Source organism: Anguilla anguilla, chromosome 1 (assembly GCF_013347855.1).
Source record: "Anguilla anguilla isolate fAngAng1 chromosome 1, fAngAng1.pri, whole genome shotgun sequence".
Taxonomy (NCBI): Eukaryota; Metazoa; Chordata; class Actinopteri; order Anguilliformes; family Anguillidae; genus Anguilla; species Anguilla anguilla.
Window position 1 is genome coordinate 82,435,296 of NC_049201.1, and position 20,125 is coordinate 82,455,420.

A 20,125-nucleotide genomic window follows, 5' to 3' on the forward strand; every position below is an offset into this window, starting at 1 on the left:
GTCATTGATGTGAAATCTCAACAATTTCAGATACATGAGCTTGACTGCTAATACTGTAGCTCCTCCTTGTGGAGACTCTTCAACCTATTAAACTTGAGTGAGTGATTGACTGCACATGTGTAAAAGTGAGTGAGTGAATGAGTGAGTGTGTGCATGTGTGAATGAGAGAATGTGTTAGTGATTGATTATGTGAGTGACTGAGTGTGTGAGTGAGTGAGTGAGTGAGTGTTTGCGTGTGTGAGTGTGAGAGTGAGTGAGTGTGTGTGTGAGTGAGTGGGTGGGTGAGTGAGTGTGTGTACGTGTGTGAGTGGATGAGTGAGTGTGTGTGTGAGTGTGTGAGTGAGTGAGTGAATGTGTGTGTGTGTGGGTGAGTGAGTGAGTGAGTGAGTGTGTGTGTGTATGAGTGAGTGAGTGAGTGTATGTGAGTGAGTGGGTGAGTGAGTGGGTGAATGAGTGAATGAGTGTGTGTGTGTGTGGGTGAGTGAGTGAGTGAGTGTGTGTGTGTGTGTGAGTGAGTGGGTGAGTGAGTGAGTGAGTGTGTGTGTGTGAGTGGGTGAATGAGTGAATGAGTGTGTGTGTGTGTGTGTGTGGGTGAGTGAGTGAGTGAGTGAGTGAGTGAGTGAGTGAGTGAGTGAGTGAGTGAGTGAGTGAGTGAGTGAGTGAGTGTGTGTGTGTGTGTGTGTGTGAGTGAGTGAGTGAGTGAGTGAGTGTGTGTGTGTGTGTGAGTGGGTGAATGAGTGAGTGAGTGAGTGTGTGTGTGTGTGTGTGTGTGTGAGTGAGTGAGTGTACGTGAGTGAGTGGGTGAGTGAGTGAGTGAGTGTAGGTGAGTGTGTGAGTGCGTGAGTGAGTGTGTGTGAGTGAGTGCGTGAGTGAGTGTGTGTGAGTGAGTGAGTGTGAGAGTGAGTGAGTGAGTGTGAGAGTGAGTGAGTGTGTGTGTGTGAGTGAGTGTGATAGTGAGTGAGTGAGTGTGATAGTGAGTGAGTGAGTGAGTGGGTGAGTGAGTGTGATAGTGAGTGAGTGGGTGAGTGAGTGTAGGTGAGTGTGTGAGTGAGTGCGTGAGTGAGTGTGTGTGAGTGAGTGTGTGAGTGAGTGCGTGAGTGAGTGTGTGTGAGTGAGTGCGTGAGTGAGTGTGTGTGAGTGAGTGAGTGAGTGTGTGAGTGAGTGAGTGAGTGAGTGAGTGTGTGTGTGAGTGAGTGAGTGGGTGAGTGTGTGAGTGAGTGGGTGAGTTGTAAGCCAGGTCCATGAGGTGCTTTGCATTAAAAATGTTCAGTTTAGGGAGGTGGCAGGCACCAAACGAGAGCTGTCTTACGGTAGACAAAGAGCTGGTAAGTGGCTTTCCCGTCACCGCTATCAAATTCGACGTGACAGGAGTAAAGCCCGGAATCTTCGATCCTGGCTTTCTCGATGATCAGTTTCGACGAAGTCTCGTCGACGTTTTCCACCACTACCTGGTCCTCGTCTACATCCTCCCCGTCCTTATGCCACGTCATCCTCCCATTGGCACCAGCTGCAGAGCAGATAACCGCAAACAAGGAAGTGTTATGCTGAGAGTGCCAATGCAGTCTGAACGTTTAATGAGAAACGCTGCAGTGCTAGGCCTCACACTCTGCCAAACTAAACAATATGCAGTATGTTAAGTAATAGGCATACGCAGAGCTGCCCTAGAGGGCACAGGCGATGCAAACAAACATGCATTATGGTTACTGGTTTCTCTTTTTATCGCAGTATGAGATGAGTCCAAAGTCACCCGCACACACAAACGTTCACACACGGGCACACGCACGGACACGTCAGGCACACGCACAGTCGTCACCTCTGTCTGGTCAGTTCATTGTTTTAAAATGGACTGTGCGCAAAAGTATTCACATAAATGCGCCAAAAAACAGACATCAACATTGGAATACCAGAGAGAAACTGCAGTTGAATTCATAGCCTCATGTCAGGAAGAGCTTTGTCTTTCACTCACAAAGAGAATTTCAAAGACGTGCACAAACCTTTGCAGAGAAGCAGGTGTCTCACTCCCACCTCTATGTCTTGGGCACTGGAAATAATTTCAACTTTAGGCACTGGGAAGTAAACACAAAAAGAGAGCGTATTTTTATTTTTATTTTATTGCAGCTAATAAACAAAGCACCAGCTGGTGTTCCGTGGTTCATTCCCCCTTCAATTCTCAATAGGGAATAAAATGTCCTCAACTGAAGCCTATTTGTTAGTAATTGGGTACTGAATGCTCAAAAAATAGTTGACAAAAACAGACATCACTTTCTAGAAAACTCAAACTTAACATGTTTTCCATAAATGCATGGGAGCACAATGAAGCCTCCTAGAGTATTGCATGTATTTTTGACTTTAATATTCAAAAATGTTTTGTTTGTTAAACAAACAAAACAGACAATTTGAAATTGGGACTTTCCATCGCAAGCCTTACAGAATACAGACCTTAGCCTCATTAGCGATGCTATAGTCTTATTTATTTATATTTAAAACAGGCTGTGTCGGTTTCACAGGCAGAAGTGTACAGCAGAATTCGATGAACCTCAACTGTGGATGTGAGGGTTAACAGTGTAAACACTGAGAAACACTGTCACTTTACCTTTGAAGTGGGCTTGTGATTAAAGGCCAGAACCACACAAATACATCTGGGCTTCCCTGGCCTTCATTACCTCAATGGTTCGTGCCTTTGCTGTACTCCCACTGCAGGCTATTCGGATATTCGGTCCAATATAAATATGTAATAACTGCAATCACCACATACTTGGTGTTACCAAGTATGTGTCAGACAGTGGGTTTTATGATTTTTAACCTGGTTTGGTAAACTCTTTAAGGAAAATGAATAACAAATGTTTGAGAAGTCATTTGCAAAAAAAACCCCCCAAAAAACTAAAACCTTTCGCACAAATAAAAATAAAATAAAGGGACTTTTCCCCAAGGAGCTGTACCCGTAACGTCGAGCGTGAAGCTGGCCCGGGCCTCCCCGATCTTGTTGGTGGCGACGCACGTGTACTCGCCGAAGTCACTCCGGACCACCGAGGGAATGATCAGCTCGCTCCTGTCCGAATTGAACCGGTAGCGGGTGGCGTCCGACAGCGGGGGGCTGCGGAGGGAACGGGGACACGATGAACTCTGAGCCAGGGGGAGGGGGAGGGGGAGGGGGTAGCGAGTAAATGGAAGCCATTTTGGCTCTACGGCACATTAAGCGCAGACAGATACCGAGGGGAGATGGACAGGAAGCAGGAGGATTGTCTGCTGGACGCAGGACGGCACGCTACATTAACGCCGCGCTGAGACGTAGACGGACACGTAAACACGGCGAAGCTAGGCGCCACGGCGAATTACACATGCCCCTGGTCACGCGTGCATAAAAACACACAGACCGGCCTTTACATTCACACATTCACATCACGATTCACATTTTCACTTATGTACACTGCAAAATACGTCCGACTTAACATTGTGTTCCAGTCTTGTAATGAGACTTAAAATCTTTTTTTTTTTTTCTCAAGTAGAAAATATTATCTTATTTTAAGTTAAGGCTTGCTTGACAAGTGAAATTTTCTTACCCCACTGGCCAATCTTGAAATGAGTCAAACTGTCTCGCCTCATTGGCAAGAGTTATTATTTAGCTAAGAAGTCATAGAAATAAGATTTTAAGTCTAAATATAAGACTAAAATACTTGTTGAGATCAACTTTTTTTGCAGTGTGGCTTAAACATTTACATTTTTTACATTACATTTTTTTATATCTTTCACGCCATTTTATCCCTAATTTGGAATGCTCAATCATGTACATGTTGCAATCTCCACAGCGGATGCAGGAAAGTCTAAACAAAAAATCACTCTCGTCCAAATCTTGTGATGTCATCAGCTGCTTCTTTTCACAATGCAACCCCCAAGCTCAGCTTGCACAGACACGAGTTGGAGGGACACACTTCACGCACAGCTTTTGCAAGCAGGCCGCAAGCATCTGATCAACCAGGAGGGGTCGCTAGAGAGCGATGAGACACAAATCCTGACTGACTGAACTCTCCCTGGCCCTGAATGAGATTAACGGCAATAACACCTCATCCAATTCAATCATGCCTCATTCAGTCCTGGACCTGGGGGCTCACCTGTGCTCTACAACAGTGCCTTAACAGGATGAGCCACACAGCAGCCCAACATAGGCCTTGCCCAAGGATACAACCGCAAAGCTCTGTGTAGCAATCCAACCTGGAACCTCTGAGTTGCACACAGTTTGCTGAGTCAGCCAGCATGCCACAGTACCCCCATTAGCGACGCATCGCCGACGGCGGCTGCTTTGGTAGGCCCAGCATAGTCACCTGGTCCAGGAGATATTTGGGGTGGGAAATCCATTGACCAGGCAGGATATGGACACGTTGGTTCTGGGTCCTGCCAGGACATTTTTCTTCTTCTCGTGGATTTCAGCAGTCGGGGGTGCTGGAAGGACAAGCACAGTGAATGTGAAAGTGAGGGGGAATGGATCGTCACAAAAGAGGGAGGAGCTGAATCCCCGCGCTAACTGGAACATCCCATATTTGAGCCAAAATGGCTTGCCCTGCATGTCCTGTGGAGTTCTGTCGTTCAATTGTCATAACATGGGATGAAAAAATGACTAGCAAGCACACCTGGGAATAACCCACCAAATTCTGGCTATAATGCAATTGTGCTGTATCTCAAACATAATTGATTTTTATTAAAAACCATGGTTTCGGTCCACTCTGTGCACCTTACCGTTGACCACGACCGAAATGGGGAGCTGCTCGGAAACAGGCCGGTTGTGGATGGAGGCTTCGCAGATGTAGGTGCCGCGATGCTTGCGCTCGATTTTGGCGATCTTCAGGCTGTTGTCCGGCAGCACGCTGATTCGCTCTGCAGAGGGTCACGTGACACGACAGAGTAGCACGTTAGCACCACCGTCAAACCATCCTCGCACTCGCTTTTAATGCAAAATTAAGCTTTGAGAAGCACACAGGCGTGGACCCAATCAACATCCGTTCTGAACTCAGCTCAGAAATGACAAGCAAGGGCAATGTTTTTCTTTCCTTCTTTAACGCAATTTGGCAAATTCATCCATCGCCATGACGACCTGGTCAGACTAACACTCTTGTAATCGTAGGTCAAAGTTAAGAATAAGCTGTGATTGAATCCAGGCCACACTCTCTCCAAGGGCACCAATGGTGGTGGTCACATTAAGAGGCAGGACTGTTTCATAGACGGTGATATCCCTCTCGCTCTCCCACTGACTGAGCGAGCGACTCCCCATTGGTAAGGTCAGTACCTTTACTTCACCACTAGGTGGCCACAGAAGGAGCCCTCCCTCCCCAAACAGTGCCCTGTCTGATCTGGTCTTGTTGTCAACCAGAAAACGTGCACTCATACCAGTCAACAGAGTCAACAGAGATGTTTCCCATCCCCGTCGCCGATGGGAGGGCGGGGGGGGCGGGGGTTAAGGGGCAGAAACGGGAAACATTTCCCGATTCGAACGCGGGACGAATCGGTGACCTTCGGCCAGTCTCCCCCTCACCAGTTTGCCCACCATCGACACCTCTGCACGCCCCCTACAGACAGTGCCAGGAGCAGAAACGTGAGAAGGGAGGCCCCCATACCACACAGGACGGCAGACGCGGCCGCCGCGATGTCCAGACCCTTACCCTCAGGCGCTCTGCGCCACTTCACGTCCACGGCTGGCAGCCCCTCAGCGGCGCAGGGCAGCACCGCGTCCTGGCCCTCCAGGAACTCGTGGTACGTCGGCGTGGAGACGAACTTTGGCCTCTCTGCACAAAGGAGAGGGTTCGGGAGGTAAGGGAGGGGGCGGGGGCGAGGGAGGGGGCGCGGGGTTGGAGGGGGGGTGGCAGTGTGACAGGGAGAAAAGAGAGAAACGCAGGTCCTGAAGAGGAATACTTACTCCCTCCGTTAGTCACCAACATTATTATTGCTTCTGCTATTAATCTGAGCATAATTACTGCTGCTATTGTTACTAGTATACAGTACCATTCCCTCAGTATTCATTTTGCTTAATCTGTTATTCTTATTATTTTATTTTTTATTTATTTGTCGGGGTCGTTCATTTTCATTGTTTATTGTATATGTGCCTGCCAAAACAAATCGGTCACATAAACAAGGGGAGATGGTGTAAAGAGATTAGAGGCTGTTGACATACAAGGTCATATTTTTCCTAGAACTAAGAGCCATTTTCAACTCACAACTAACAGTAGGTTACATAATAGTGTTGCAGAAGTGTAGCATAATGGTTAGGAAACTAGGTTTAATTGTCTGATTCAAACGTGTGGCCTTGAGCAAGGTGCTTAACGTCAGCTGCACCAATAAATATCCGCCTCTATAGACGCTTTCATCGGAGGCACGCGCGTTGCCAAGGTTATGCGCTTGGCCCTAAGTTAACTTCCGGTCTGTGTTTGTTTATTATTCGGTTTGTGTTTACTGGCTAATATGGCACCGATTACAAACGGAGTGAAAGTTAAACTGATGAGCAGACTGACGTTGGGCTCAGGTTGTTGTGCTGTGTGGTGCAACTTGGAACAAATGCCATTTTGAAAATTTGTAAAAATACATTATTTAACTTTGTAACCCCACTTGGGAATTGTGAAACGAATTGATGGAATCCCTGCGATTATTATAGCTGGTGCGTGCCCATTACTTCGTATTTTTGAGAAATAACTGGACATCATTACCTATTCAAATGTAAGTCCTGTAAAAATACACATAATAAACTGTATAAATATATAAATCAACTTCATACATACACATTTACTAATACCAATACAGCCTTATTTACTATATCAACTTTAAGACAAGCAACACGCTCGTAATTATCTCATCGTGACCCATTAAAGCCAATGGCGCAGATGTTGCTTCATACATTCAAACTGCTTTCCCAACGGCTATTTTGCGTCCTGCGACTTGAGTGACAACAGTGAATATGTACGGATTCCTAGACGTGCTGATAGGGATCACCCTTTCTCATATTAACCTCAAATACGCAAGACAGGACACTTATACAGTATGCTAGCAAATTTATTTTAAGTTCCATTAATTTATATAGGGTTGTGGATACACGTCCCCTTTAGCAACTAAAAGCTAGCGCTGGACCACCTCTGACTTATTTGCCGGCACAGAAAAAAAATCGTGAAAGTGTTGAAAAAATAACCACGGGAGGATAACAAGGACATTTTTCCTACTTAACTAGGTACAGGTTGTTACCGATATTTCACCTATTTCGTGTATAGTCGCAAATCAGTTTACGTTTTCCTGTCTGTCGAACGAAGGTGGTCGAATAGGTGCTCTCACTGTAGCACTGACTTTGTTTCAGGTAACAAACTCATGATAAGCGATACCTATTAGCTAGCTGACCAGTAACAAGCCTTCAATAGTTATGAACAATTAGCTAACTAAATTAATTGTAGCTAGCTAGCTAGCTAAACGTAGCTAACATTGTATAAATTATACACAGAAACGTTAGATCAATGCTAGTAGTTGATACGCTATAGCTACGTTTTGAACGAACGTTTTGATACCTGTTTCCAATGACTTGACAGTGTTGCATTGCCTGATCATTTTTGTTGCGTTAACCTAGCAAGATGACCCAAACTATTAGAGCCACGATGTTTTTCCATCAATGCATGCTATACAAATAAATACCTATAGTAATTGCATTGGCTACACATGCTGCCCAGCACTAGCCCCATTTTGTGTCTCATGTAATCATCGTTTTTCAGCAATGTAATAGAAAGAGTGCACTTTTTACACAAGAATGTGCATGTAACCAGAATAGTTATGGATTATGCATGGAATGTATGATGCTCCGCAAGGTGCAATACTGTCAACAGTTATCTGTTTCTGTCGCTTGTTTTTCTAGTAGTGTAACGTTATCGCATTTGAGTTTGGCCAAGTAATGGTTCTTTTCTTCGACTGGTAACCCCAAATAATACTGGCTTGACATAGTTTTAACTAGCTAGCTAACATAATTTACTTGTTATTTATTTTGCTTGTTATCAGAAATAGTCTAAAGGGACTCCGTTGTTATTGATTGTTTGCGGTAGTCTGCCGGAAGTTAAGCTAGGGCCAGAACAACGCACATGCGCAGTAACTTTTGTTTATGTTGTTACCGTCGAAAGCTTCTATAGATAGGTTGCATTTACAGCTGTGTCAATGAAAGTAAAAAAAAAAACAATTATGAATGTCAGTAATGTTCCCTTTACATGTCCTCCTGTATAGGAGGACATGTATGCTGCTGTTGTGTCTTTTCCCTCCTGAAATTGTTTTCTACAGATTGGCGATTGGCGTGGAACTCTGTCGTTTCCTAGACACGACATTTGGGGGCTCGTCCGGGATACGAAAAAGGTACCATCCTTTCGTAAAACCAACCCGGACACTAACACCGAAAATTGAGTGAAAGAAAAGCAGCGAGCTCTTCAGAAACGTGCGCTACGAACCGTGAGTGAATTGAGTGTGGTATAAGAACAGGACAATATATGTTTTTTTGTTTGTTGCAAAATGTGCTGAAACTAGGATAAGTGTTTAAATGCATTGTGGCTGCTGAAGGTTTTCGCTGTTGCTGTTGTTTGTTGCAAAATGTGCTGGAATAGTGTTTAAATGCATTGTGGCTGCTGAAGGTTTTCACTGTTGCTGTTGTTTTAAAAAGAGGTGCCAGAGACTTGAGAGGAGAGAAACCCAAAAAAGGCCACCTGCAAGAGCTCTGGTAAAAGCGTGTTTGGGAAAAACACTGTCCTCTGAGGTATAAAGTAAGAAAAAAGTATTGTTGGTAAGGTAAAATATTGTTCAACTGTGTTTATGAATAGATTAGATGCTTGTGTTTGCGCGGAACTAACGTTGTATTGAGGTAAAAATTGTGATTTATTTGTATGTGCAACTATAAAGGAAAAAGGGGGGAAATAAGTAAAAAAACGTGAAGTGTGTAGGAGAATAAAATAAAAGTATAAAGTCAACATAAAATAATGGAAAAAGGAGAGAAAACGCCGGTTGAAATAATCACGGGAAAATATCCTAATTGTAAAAAAGAGATAGAACATATATCAGGAAAATGGAAAAAAAGAACTAAAAGAATGGTGACAAAATGGCCTAAAGAGGGTATAGAGAAATATGTGATCAGATGGGAGGGGTAATAGCAAATTACAGAACAGGAGACAAGTCAGAAAAAAGAAAGCGAAAAAGAGAACAGGAAAAAAGAATTTTAGGATGGTTTAGGTCCGCTTCCTTAGAAAAATATGTAGGAATGAGTGGGGGTCGCAGTGAAGAAATGACCCCCCCTCCGTATACCCCGCAGTCATCAGGACATGCGGAAATAAAAGAGAAGGGCGTGTACCCAATAGGCCCGGTAACATCTGCAGTAACAGTGTGTCCAGTAGTAAAAATACAGGTTCAGATACAAGGGTGGGTAGAACATGAGGAAAGTGAGGAACAGCTCGGGATAGAGAGAGCGCGGCTCGAGGAAGAAAAGGGAAAAATAGAAAAAAAGGTAACAGAGCTAAGGAGAGAATACAAGGAAGTGGAGGAGTTAGAAGAGCTGTTAAAAGAAAAATATAACCAGTATGATGAATACCATAGCCGGTTAATAAAAAAGGCAAAGGAGATAAGAGACACTGAGAAAAAACAGCAAACGTCTAAAATATGCCAAAAGCCTGAACAGGTGGGGCCAAAAAGGGACGGGGAAACACCTAAAAAATGCAAAATTGCGGGGTGGGGAAATTTTAGATGGGAAAAGCTCCCGTATAACAAGTGGGAAGAGCTGAAGAAAAAAATTACCAAGAGAACAGATTCCCGAGATAAACATAAGACAAGTTTAACAAAAGGCACTACAAGTAAAAAGCAAATCCCCCAAGCAGAGTATAAATTAGAAAACAATGAAGGGGAGGAGTTCTCCCCAGCAGAAAAAAGTGAGGCGAGCGACAATGAGGTATGCCAAGCAAGTAATAGCGAGGCAGAAGAGTCAGACGGGGGAGAGGGGCCTGCACAGGTGGGAGGAGATTTAGCTGGGCGATATCAAAACACAAGAGAAAGGCTGCCAACCCGGCGTAACCCAGCAGCAGAAGGATATAGCCATAATGCTAGTAAACCCAATACTATAGCACCATTGTTGATTAAGGAAGGGGGTGTACCCCGATACATTCCCTGGTCCACCCAAGATATGCAGAATGTAATAACCAATCTCCCTGATTTGCAGAATGGAGCAAGCCACTGGATCAGGGTGCTGGAGGAGGAGACGACAGGCCGGATCCTGGCTGTGGGGGACCTGAAGGCTCTCCTGGGAAAGGTTGTGGGGATGGAAACAATGCTGGACATATTTGAGCAGGCTGGCTTTGACAGAAACCATGCGAAGTCTCCAGCAGTGGACGGTGGGCCGTTTGACAACGTGCGTGGGGTTGTTTGGACTGCTTTGCGAGCTCTGTATCCCGCACGACCGGACATAACGAACTTAACGGGACCACCGTTAAAAGACAATGAACCACCGGCGACATACATCCACATGCAGTTGCGCAGGTGGAGATTGTTAACTAAAAGGGACGTACGGGCAGATCCCATAATGACCTCCCTCTTCCGCAAAGCCATCCGGGAGGGGATGTCACCGGAAGTGGGGCGCCGCCTCGATGAGGTGGTGGGACTGAACACCATGACACACAGAGAGTTTGTGGATCACGTGGTGCACGCTGTGGACAGGCAGCGGGGGAAAAAGCTGGAAGATCAAACAAAAGACATTCAAAGGAAGCTACTGCAGTCGCAGTTGGAGGAGCTGAGAGCCAAAGAAAAAAAGGCGAGAGAAATAAAGGAGCTGAGAGCCAAAGAAAAAGAGGCGGAAAAAGTGGCATCGGTGAAAATACAGAATATGGACAATGAATTCTTTGACTTTGAAGCCACTCCCCCCGCCTGAACCACGGAGCAGCCGGATGGTGCCCCAGCCGACGGTGGTCTACGACTTCTCCGGCATCCCTCACCCAGTGGCCATGCAAGGTAATATGAAAGGGGGGGGCACCCAACCGGGTGGGTATCAAAGGGGGGGAGGGCCAGGGAATGGTGGTCAAAATAATCAGTGGAAAGAGCAGCTGAATCAGAATAACAACATGCAAAATAGAAATTGGAACCAACAGAATTTTTATGTTTCAGGGGGAACGTGCGGCCCCACACATAACGTTAAAAGTCAATCCAGGGTACCAAGCTCAGGACCTAGGACCTATGGTTAAGAGAGCAGAAGAGCTCCAGTTCAGGCCAACAGAAAATTCTTTAATTTGGTGCACAGCAGATCAAACAATGATCAAAATTATGGTAAATGCTCAGATGTGGGGAAAGCCCCAAATGGTGAGGGTACCGTGGGAAGAGGGTACAAAACGAGAAATCTCAAAAGTGTGGTGTTGCAATATGTTGATGACTTATTACTATGTGCAGATACAAACAAACAGTACATAAGGGGGGCAAAAGGGGGGACACAAGGTGTCCAGGAAGAAGCTGCAGCTCTGCTCTCAGAAGACGGGGAGAGCGGAGGGACTGCGGGCGCTGACACCAGCCCAGGGAGCAACAGCACCAACAGTGCCCCTGCGGGTCCAGTACGAGAATCGCAGGTCGGCTTTCCAGTGGAGTGACGCGCAGACCGCGTACTCTGGATGGGAAGATATACCCGGAACTTACCACCTACGAGGACTGCAGCAACACATCGTGCTACGAATCAACGTGTTAAGAAATTGTGTATAATAACTTTGTTGGGTCACTTAGAATAATATATACAGCTTTGATATGTATAATCAAATTTTGCGACTGGAGAGAGTGTTGGAGGAACCATGGGAACAACGTTACATTGAGGAATCTGATACATTTGGATGCTGCTATGGCAGCAGGGGATGCGCAGGCACCCAACATAATATACAGGGGTGGTGCACACCCGACACTGTCTGACGCTGAGAATAAGAACACAGCGAGGGGTGTTTTTCGGGGCCATGAGGTTTGACCCCGAAAGGGGGGAATGTAGGAGAATTTTGAGACTCCCCATGAGTGTGATGACGTCACATGTTAAAGTTAAAGGTATTCCCATCAATGTTGATCAGACTGTTTCCTCCAAACTCTCAATGCTTCATGATAAAAATTATATACACTCATATATCACATGTATAACTATATACTAATATAATCAATATGTAATCCAATAACTCTATATCAGTAGTTGCAGCAAAGCTTATGGAAACGCAAGAAACCACAGTATACACTGTAGAAAAAAAGGCAAACGCAGAAGGCTTAAAAAAACCATACTTACTCAGCAGAAAATTAGTGCCAAATAGATATGCTAGAAAACTAATACTTTACAGTGACCCATGTGTAACCTGAATAAAGTAAAAAAGGTACAGGAGGCTATAACTCTATGAACTTGTATGTGTAATGGAAAAATACAGAAAGCAATGACGTGTATGCATAGTGAAAAAGTACAGAGTAAGGGAAAATTGGAAAAATACAGACAGCAATGACGTGGTGTATGCGTAAGTGGGAAAGTACAAAGTAAGGGAAAATTGGGGTACCTGTCCACTGATGAAGATTAATTAAGAACATCAATAGACTAATTAAAGACATCAATAGAACTGAAAATCAGTTTTGGGGCACCTGTCCACTATGATAAGATTAATTATTGATACATTAAGAACATCATAAGGACCGAAAATCATCTTTATGCCAAAAAGGTCAAGTTGACCCACGAACAGGAAAGTGAAACTCCTTACTGTGCCAGAAAAGACCAGATGGCTGATATTTTTAGAAATGTGTTAAAGGGGGGTTGTGGGCACAAATTGTGTATAAAATGTATGCAAAACTGACAATCGAGGTTCAATTCCCCTGAATTGATCCGGCTTTGTGCACCTGTGCAATAAAGTCTAAACTTTCTGAAGAGCTTGCTGCTGTTGTGTCTTTTCCCTCCTGAAATTGTTTTCTACAGATTGGCGATTGGCGTGGAACTCTGTCGTTTCCTAGACACGACACTCCGAAGAGAAACAAGGACGCAGTGTCATTGATGTGAAATCTCAACAATTTCAGATACATGAGCTTGATTGCTAATACTGTAGCTCCTCCTTGTGGAGACTCTTCAACCTATTAAACTTGAGTGAGTGATTGACTGCGCATGTGTAAAAGTGAGTGAGTGAATGAGTGAGTGTGTGCATGTGTGAATGAGAGAATGTGTTAGTGATTGATTATGTGAGTGACTGAGTGTGTGCGTGTGTGAGTGAGTGAGTGTTTGCGTGTGTGTGTGAGTGAGTGAGTGTGTGTGTGTGTGAGTGTGAGAGTGAGTGAGTGAGTGTGTGAGTGAGTGAGTGAGTGAGTGTGTGTGTGAGTGGGTGGGTGAGTGAGTGTGTGAGTGAGTGAGTGAATGTGTGTGTGTGTGTGTGTGGGTGAGTGAGTGAGTGAGTGTGTGTATGAGTGAGTGAGTGAGTGTATGTGAGTGAGTGGGTGAGTGAGTGAGTGAGTGTGTGTGTGTGAGTGGGTGAATGAGTGAATGAGTGTGTGTGTGTGGGTGAGTGAGTGTGTGTGTGTGTGTGTGTGAGTGAGTGTATGTGAGTGAGTGAGTGAGTGTGTGTGTGTGAGTGGGTGAATGAGTGAGTGAGTGTGTGTGTGAGTGAGTGAGTGTACGTGAGTGAGTGAGTGAGTGTAGGTGAGTGTGTGAGTGAGTGCGTGAGTGAGTGTGTGTGAGTGTGTGTGTGAGTGAGTGAGTGAGTGTGATAGTGAGTGTGTGAGTGAGTGGGTGAGTTGTAAGCCAGGTCCATGAGGTGCTTTGCATTAAAAATGTTCAGTTTAGGGATAGGTGGCAGGGACCAGATGAGAGCTGTCTTACGGTAGACAAAGAGCTGGTAAGTGGCTTTCCCGTCACCGCTATCAAATTCGACGTTACAGGAGTAAAGCCCGGAATCTTCGATCCTGGCTTTCTCGATGATCAGTTTCGACGAAGTCTCGTCGACGTTTTCCACCACTACCTGGTCCTCGTATACATCCTCCCCGTCCTTATGCCACGTCATCCTCCAATTGGCACCAGCTGCAGAGCAGATAACCGCAAACAAGGAAGTGTTATGCTGAGAGTGCCAATGCAGTCTGAACGTTTAATGAGAAAACGCTGCAGTGCTAGGCCTCACACTCTGCCAAACTAAACAATATGCAGTATGTTAAGTAATATGCATACGCAGAGCTGCCCTAGAGGGCACAGGCGATGCAAACAAACATGCATTATGGTTACTGGTTTCTCTTTTTATCGCAGTATGAGATGAGTCCAAAGTCACCCGCACACACAAACGTTCACACACAAGCACACGCACGGACACGTCAGGCACACGCACAGTCGTCACCTCTGTCTGGTCAGTTCATTGTTTTAAAATGGACTGTGCGCAAAAGTATTCACATAAATGCGCCAAAAAACAGACATCAACATTGGAATACCAGAGAGAAACTGCAGTTGAATTCATAGCCTCGTGTCAGGAAGAGCTTTGTCTTTCACACACAAAGAGAATTTCAGGGAAGCGCACAAACCTGTGCAGAGAAGCAGGTGTCTCATTCCCACCTCTATGTCTTGGGCATTGGAAATAATTTCAACTTTAGCCGCTGGGAAGTAAACACAAAAAGAGAGCGTATTTTAATTTTAATTTTATTGCAGCTAATAAACAAAGCACCAGCTGGTGTTCCGTGGTTCATTCCCCCTTCAATTCTCAATAGGGAATAAAATGTCCTCAACTGAAGCCTATTTGTTAGTAATTGGGTACTGAATGCTCAAAAAATAGTTGAGAAAAACAGACATCACTCTCTAGAAAACTCAAACTTAACATGTTTTCCATAAATGCATGGGAGCACAATGAAGCCTCCTAGAGTATTGCATGTATTTTTGACTTTAATATTCAACCTGTCCAGAGTAAATAATAATATCAGACAGATAAGGATCAGTAAGAGATGGACTGATACAGCATTTGTGCACATTGATGAAAGCTCATCAGAGACAAGGTCCAGGTTTTAATACAAACAAAACATCCATTATGGATCCATCACAAATTATGAGTCTAGTCATGTGTCCATGTGTGTGTGTGTGTGCATGTGTCTGCGCACTTGTGTTTGCGTGTGTATGTGTGTGTGCATGTGTGTGTGCCTGTGTGTGTGTGCATGTGTGTGTGTGTGAGTGCATGTGTCTGCGCACGTGTGTGTGTGTGTATGTGTGTGTGTGCGTGTGCGTGCCTATGTGTGCGTGTGTGTGCGTGTGCGTGTGCGTGCGTATGTGTGTGTGCATGTGTGTGTGCCTGTGTGTGTGTGCATGTGTGTGTATGTGTGTGTGTATGTGTCTGCGCACGTATGTGTGTGCATGTGTGTGTGCGCGTGTGTGTGTGCATGTGTGTGTGTGTATGTGTGTGTGTGCGTGTGTGTGCGTGTGCGTGCGCATGCATGTGTGTATGTGTGTGCATGCATGCACATCAGCTTTATTTTAGTATAAATGGCTCTCTGGGGCTTTGTTCTTAGTTTTTGGCAGAGGGCTGCTTTCCTGAATGACACCCTAGTTCTTCCTGCATTGAGGCTGGAGTTGGCCTTCAATGTGAGAGAGAGAGAGAGAGAGAGCGAGAGGGAGGGAGGGAGGGAGGGAGGGAGGGGGAGAGAGAGAAAGAGAGAGAGGGAGGGAGGGAGAGAGAGAGAAGGGGAGAGAGAGAGAGAGAGAGAGAGAGAGAGAGAGCAGGACAGAGATTATGTTCAGCTCATAGCCAAAGGACTGTATTTTGGTTTGGTCTATGAGGCGTTAGCGTACATATTCCTGTGCAATAGGGTTAACCAGGCATCACAGACATGAGCTTTAAACACACAATAATCACACAATATAAAGACATTATCGCAATGCCCTGATAAATAATACAACTAAAATAAATAATACAGAATAGCAATGCACGATCATACCAGTATCATCAGTATGAACATTTAATATATTTTTTACAATGGGATTAAAGATAAATATTCAAGTTGACAGTGATGACATTTCCACCTTTGACATTCCCAAAGCCACAGCATTGCTTTAATCTTCTCACATTTCACATTCCAAACATCAGTACCAAACGATAGACCCATCCCCATCCATCTAATAATTGTCTACTAGCCTACTTATCAATTATTGCTTTTGCACCATATCTACCCGCCGTTCACCGTTCAGTTATTAACCGGCTACAATATTGCTAAGCCATATGCATTATGACTTACCGTCTGTACGTTCAGTTATTAACCGGCTACAATATTGCTAAGCCATATGGATTCAACGGGAGCTCTTCTGTGCTTACTGGCCTGCGTTCTTTAAAACCACCGGCAGGTTTGCTAATGATATTTCACGCATTGCATAGCTATGGCATGGTGCTGCACTAACGAAATCACAGACTGGTAAACCTCCGGTTTGAGAATTGAATCCCGACTCGCCCTCAGGCAGATCATTTCCTCTTTTACACTAACGTTTTCTTACGCTTATATTTGCTTTACCAAAACTCACTCACGACCACCCATATGCATTTCATGACGGCAAATGTATTCCTTTTATTAAAAAGTTACACCAGTTCACCACTGTGCCATTTCTACTAACTACATTTCTTCACTTGGCTACCGTACAAAACTTTCATATCAGCAAACGCCAGGTTTCTACATTCATGTTACCACGCCCTGTTCTCTATCTAGCCACATAGGCGTACATTCTGCAACTCCACAGTTCGAACAGCTATTCCGTTCGTGGCCTAGTGGGTAAGGTTACAGGCTTGGGAACACGGGGTCGTATGTTCAAGCCCAGTTAGGAACACGTTTCTTTAACTTGCTTCGACCCTCACTAATAATTGTCTACTACTTTTCAATTATTGCTTTTGCACCATATCTACCCGCCGTTCACCGTTCAGTTATTAACCGGCTACAATATTGCTAAGCCATATGCATTATGACTTACCGTCTGTACGTTCAGTTATTAACCGGATACAATATTGCTAAGCCATATGGATTCAACGGGAGCTCTTCTGTGCTTACTGGCCTGCGTTCTTTAAAACCACCGGCAGGTTTGCTAATGATATTTCACGCATTGCATAGCTATGGCATGATGCTGCACTAACGAAATCACAGACTGGTAAACCTCCGGTTTGAGAATTGAATCCCGACTCGCCCTCAGGCAGATCATTTCCTCTTTTACACTAACGTTTTCTTGCGCTTATTTATATTTGCTTTACCAAAACTCACTCACGACCACCCATATGCATTTCATGACGGCAAAGGTATTCCTTTTATTAAAAAGTTACACCAGTTCACCACTGTGCCATTTCTACTAACTACATTTCTTCACTTGGCTACCGTACAAAACTTTCATATCAGCAAACGCCAGGTTTCTACATTCATGTTACCTCGCCCTGTTCTCTATCTAGCCACATAGGCGTACATTCTGCAACTCCGCAGTTTGAACAGCTACTCCGTCCGTGGCCTAGTGGGTAAGGTTACAGGCTTGGGAACACGGGGTCGTATGTTCAAGCCCAGTTAGGAACACGTTTCTTTAACTTGCTTCGACTCTCACTAATAATTGTCTAGCCTACTACTTTTCAATTATTGCTTTTGCACCATATCTACCCGCCGTTCACCGTTCAGTTATTAACCGGCTACAATATTGCTAAGACATATGCATTATGACTTACCGTCTGTACGTTCAGTTATTGACCGGCTACAATATTGCTAAGCCATATGGATTCAACGGGAGCTCTTCTGTGCTTACTGGCTTGTGTACTTCTTTAAAACCACCGGCAGGTTCGCTAATGATATTTCACGCATTGCATAGCTATGGCATGGTGCTGCACTAACGAAGTCACAGACTGGTAAACCTCCGGTTTGAGGATTGAATCCCGACTCGACCTCAGGCAGATTATTTCCTTTTTTACACTAACGTTTTCTTACGCTTATTTGTATTTGCTTTACCAAAAGTCACTCACGGCCACTCATATGCATATCATGACGCAAATGTATTCCTTTGATTAAAAAGTTACACCAGTTCACCACTGTGCCATTTCTACTAACTATATTTCTTCACTTGGCTACCGTACAAAACCTTCATATCAGCAAACGCCAGGTTTCTACATTAATGTTACCTCGCCCTGTTCTCTATCTAGCCACATAGACTACACACAATTACTACGTATGTACGTTCTGCAACTCCGCATTAAAACATTACATTTAAAATCATGATTCACTCATAAGTATAACTACTAGCACTCAACATGAGAGAAACACATTAGTGCAATAGATTGCACATGTTATTTGCCTGTAATGTAATGTCATTTAACCCTCCACTTCAACAACTAATGTTCAATACCGACTGTTATATATACCATTTGATAAGGAATATAAGCTCGCTCATGGTCACTCCATTTACTTCGCACTATACTCCGTGATCATGTCAACCTTCACCTACATGCCCATTCTGCTAAAAACATATTGTTTCAACTATGGAATTTCGTAATTTCATCTTAATTTCTCTCACACTGTTGTTATTCTCTCATATGCAAAGCCTGCTGGGACATATGCGTCTGCTCCTATTCTCCACTATCATGTTTTCCGGTTCTAGTTTAGCAAAACAGCGAAGAGGATTCCTACCTGCAGATAAGCCTATCAAAATGCCTTATAAACCTTACAAACACTCAAAGTGCATCTCCACGAAATAACAGACAACGGAGCAGGACAGAAGGATAAACCTTACAAACACTAAAAGTGCATCTCCACGAAATAATAGACAACGGAGCAGGACAGAAGGATACACAAGTTGCGACCTAGGGAGTTATAATTCTACGGGCTTGTTGATTCTCTTGTCAGTCAAGGCTCGTTGGATGGACGTCAAATCCGTGAGTACATACCATATTTCATCTGCGTTTCTGATGCGTTTACGCTTACGCCACTGCATCCTTTCTCACAGCCACTGTTTTACATATATAGCAAACCAAAACTGCTGAACGGTACACGCTCATCAGACTGTACAGATTCACACAACGATAGCCATAATCCACAACCGTTTCTTGCAGGGTCGCATTTCTCACTCTCATAATAAAACGCTTTTCAAAAAGAAATGATATCTCATAAAAAAACACGTTTTCAACGTACAAAAATGCCAAGTTACTCAAAAGTATTGATATCAAAATGACGCCAAGTTACGGTACTACAAACAATATAGGCTATCTTGCCTCACCGAAATGACATAAGATGTATTTCAAAGCAAAGCTACCCAATATTTCCTCAGTTCTTTGCGTTTACAGGGCTGGCCCCGCTGTTGCGGTCCAGCCAAAAATTAAATAGCGAATGCTTTCAAATTACCCCCACCCCCTTTGATTTGATTCTTAAATAAAAAGTATCGTAATACAGAACAAAAAAAAATTGAAATAATGTTTATATTTACCTGTCAAACTTGTAACCGATAACGGCAGCTGCAACAATAATAAAACACCGAAGTTAAACGCTAGTCGTACTCCAGCCATTGGAGCGTCAATGCGATGGTTTAAGTCCGTGACACCTGTAGCGAACAAACTTCCTCAAGAGATAACTGGGTAACGGCATGCTCACGGCGGTTTTATAGGCAGAAAGTGGAGTAGACAGGAACCCCACAATCTCCAAAATCTTTGCACGTCCACCGCAAATCCCCCTCCCTCCCCCTGAAGTTTTCGGTTCAAATCCATCACCGGGAAAGATGAATAAAAATACCCGTCCCTCGCAGGCGCCACCGCGCCCCCTGCAATCCCACCCCACGAGCACCGGATGAAAGGATCCTGGAGCTCCCTCCGGACTTGGAAGACCATATTCTTATCGCACGATCATTGTTCCTATTGAAGAACACGTTCACTCGATGCAGTAAAACGTATCTCATAAAAAAACACGTTTTCAACGTACAAAAATGCCAAGTTACTCAAAAGTATTGATATCAAAATGACGCCAAGTTACGGTACTACAAACAATATAGGCTATCTTGCCTCACCGAAATGACATAAGATGTATTTCAAAGCAAAGCTACCCAATATTTCCTCAGTTCTTTCAAGTCACTTGGCCCTGTGTTTTGTAATCTTACCATTTTACAATGTCATGCAAATTTTGTGTCAGATCAAAGATTCAAATATTT

At 44.2% G+C, this 20,125-nt stretch overlaps 2 protein-coding genes across 2 annotated transcripts in view; one reads left to right on the forward strand and one right to left on the reverse strand.

Moving 5' to 3' along the window:
- Nucleotides 1-20,125, reverse strand: part of LOC118228313 (neural cell adhesion molecule 1-like) — an 88,891-nt gene that overhangs the window by 34,630 nt on the left and 34,136 nt on the right. The window contains exons 5-9 of the mRNA XM_035419762.1: nt 4,732-4,869; nt 4,320-4,437; nt 2,940-3,094; nt 1,995-2,066; nt 1,310-1,507 (exon numbers count right to left, since the gene is read on the reverse strand). Of these exons, the coding sequence (XP_035275653.1) occupies nt 1,310-1,507; nt 1,995-2,066; nt 2,940-3,094; nt 4,320-4,437; nt 4,732-4,869 (681 nt within the window). The remainder of the gene's footprint in view (nt 1-1,309; nt 1,508-1,994; nt 2,067-2,939; nt 3,095-4,319; nt 4,438-4,731; nt 4,870-20,125) is intronic.
- On the forward strand, nt 8,977-12,730 carry LOC118228336. The gene is made up of 2 exons (XM_035419796.1): nt 8,977-9,991; nt 10,199-12,730. Exons 1-2 carry the CDS (start codon nt 9,128-9,130, stop codon nt 10,901-10,903), a joined length of 1,569 nt encoding a protein of 522 aa, XP_035275687.1. The 5' UTR covers nt 8,977-9,127; the 3' UTR covers nt 10,904-12,730.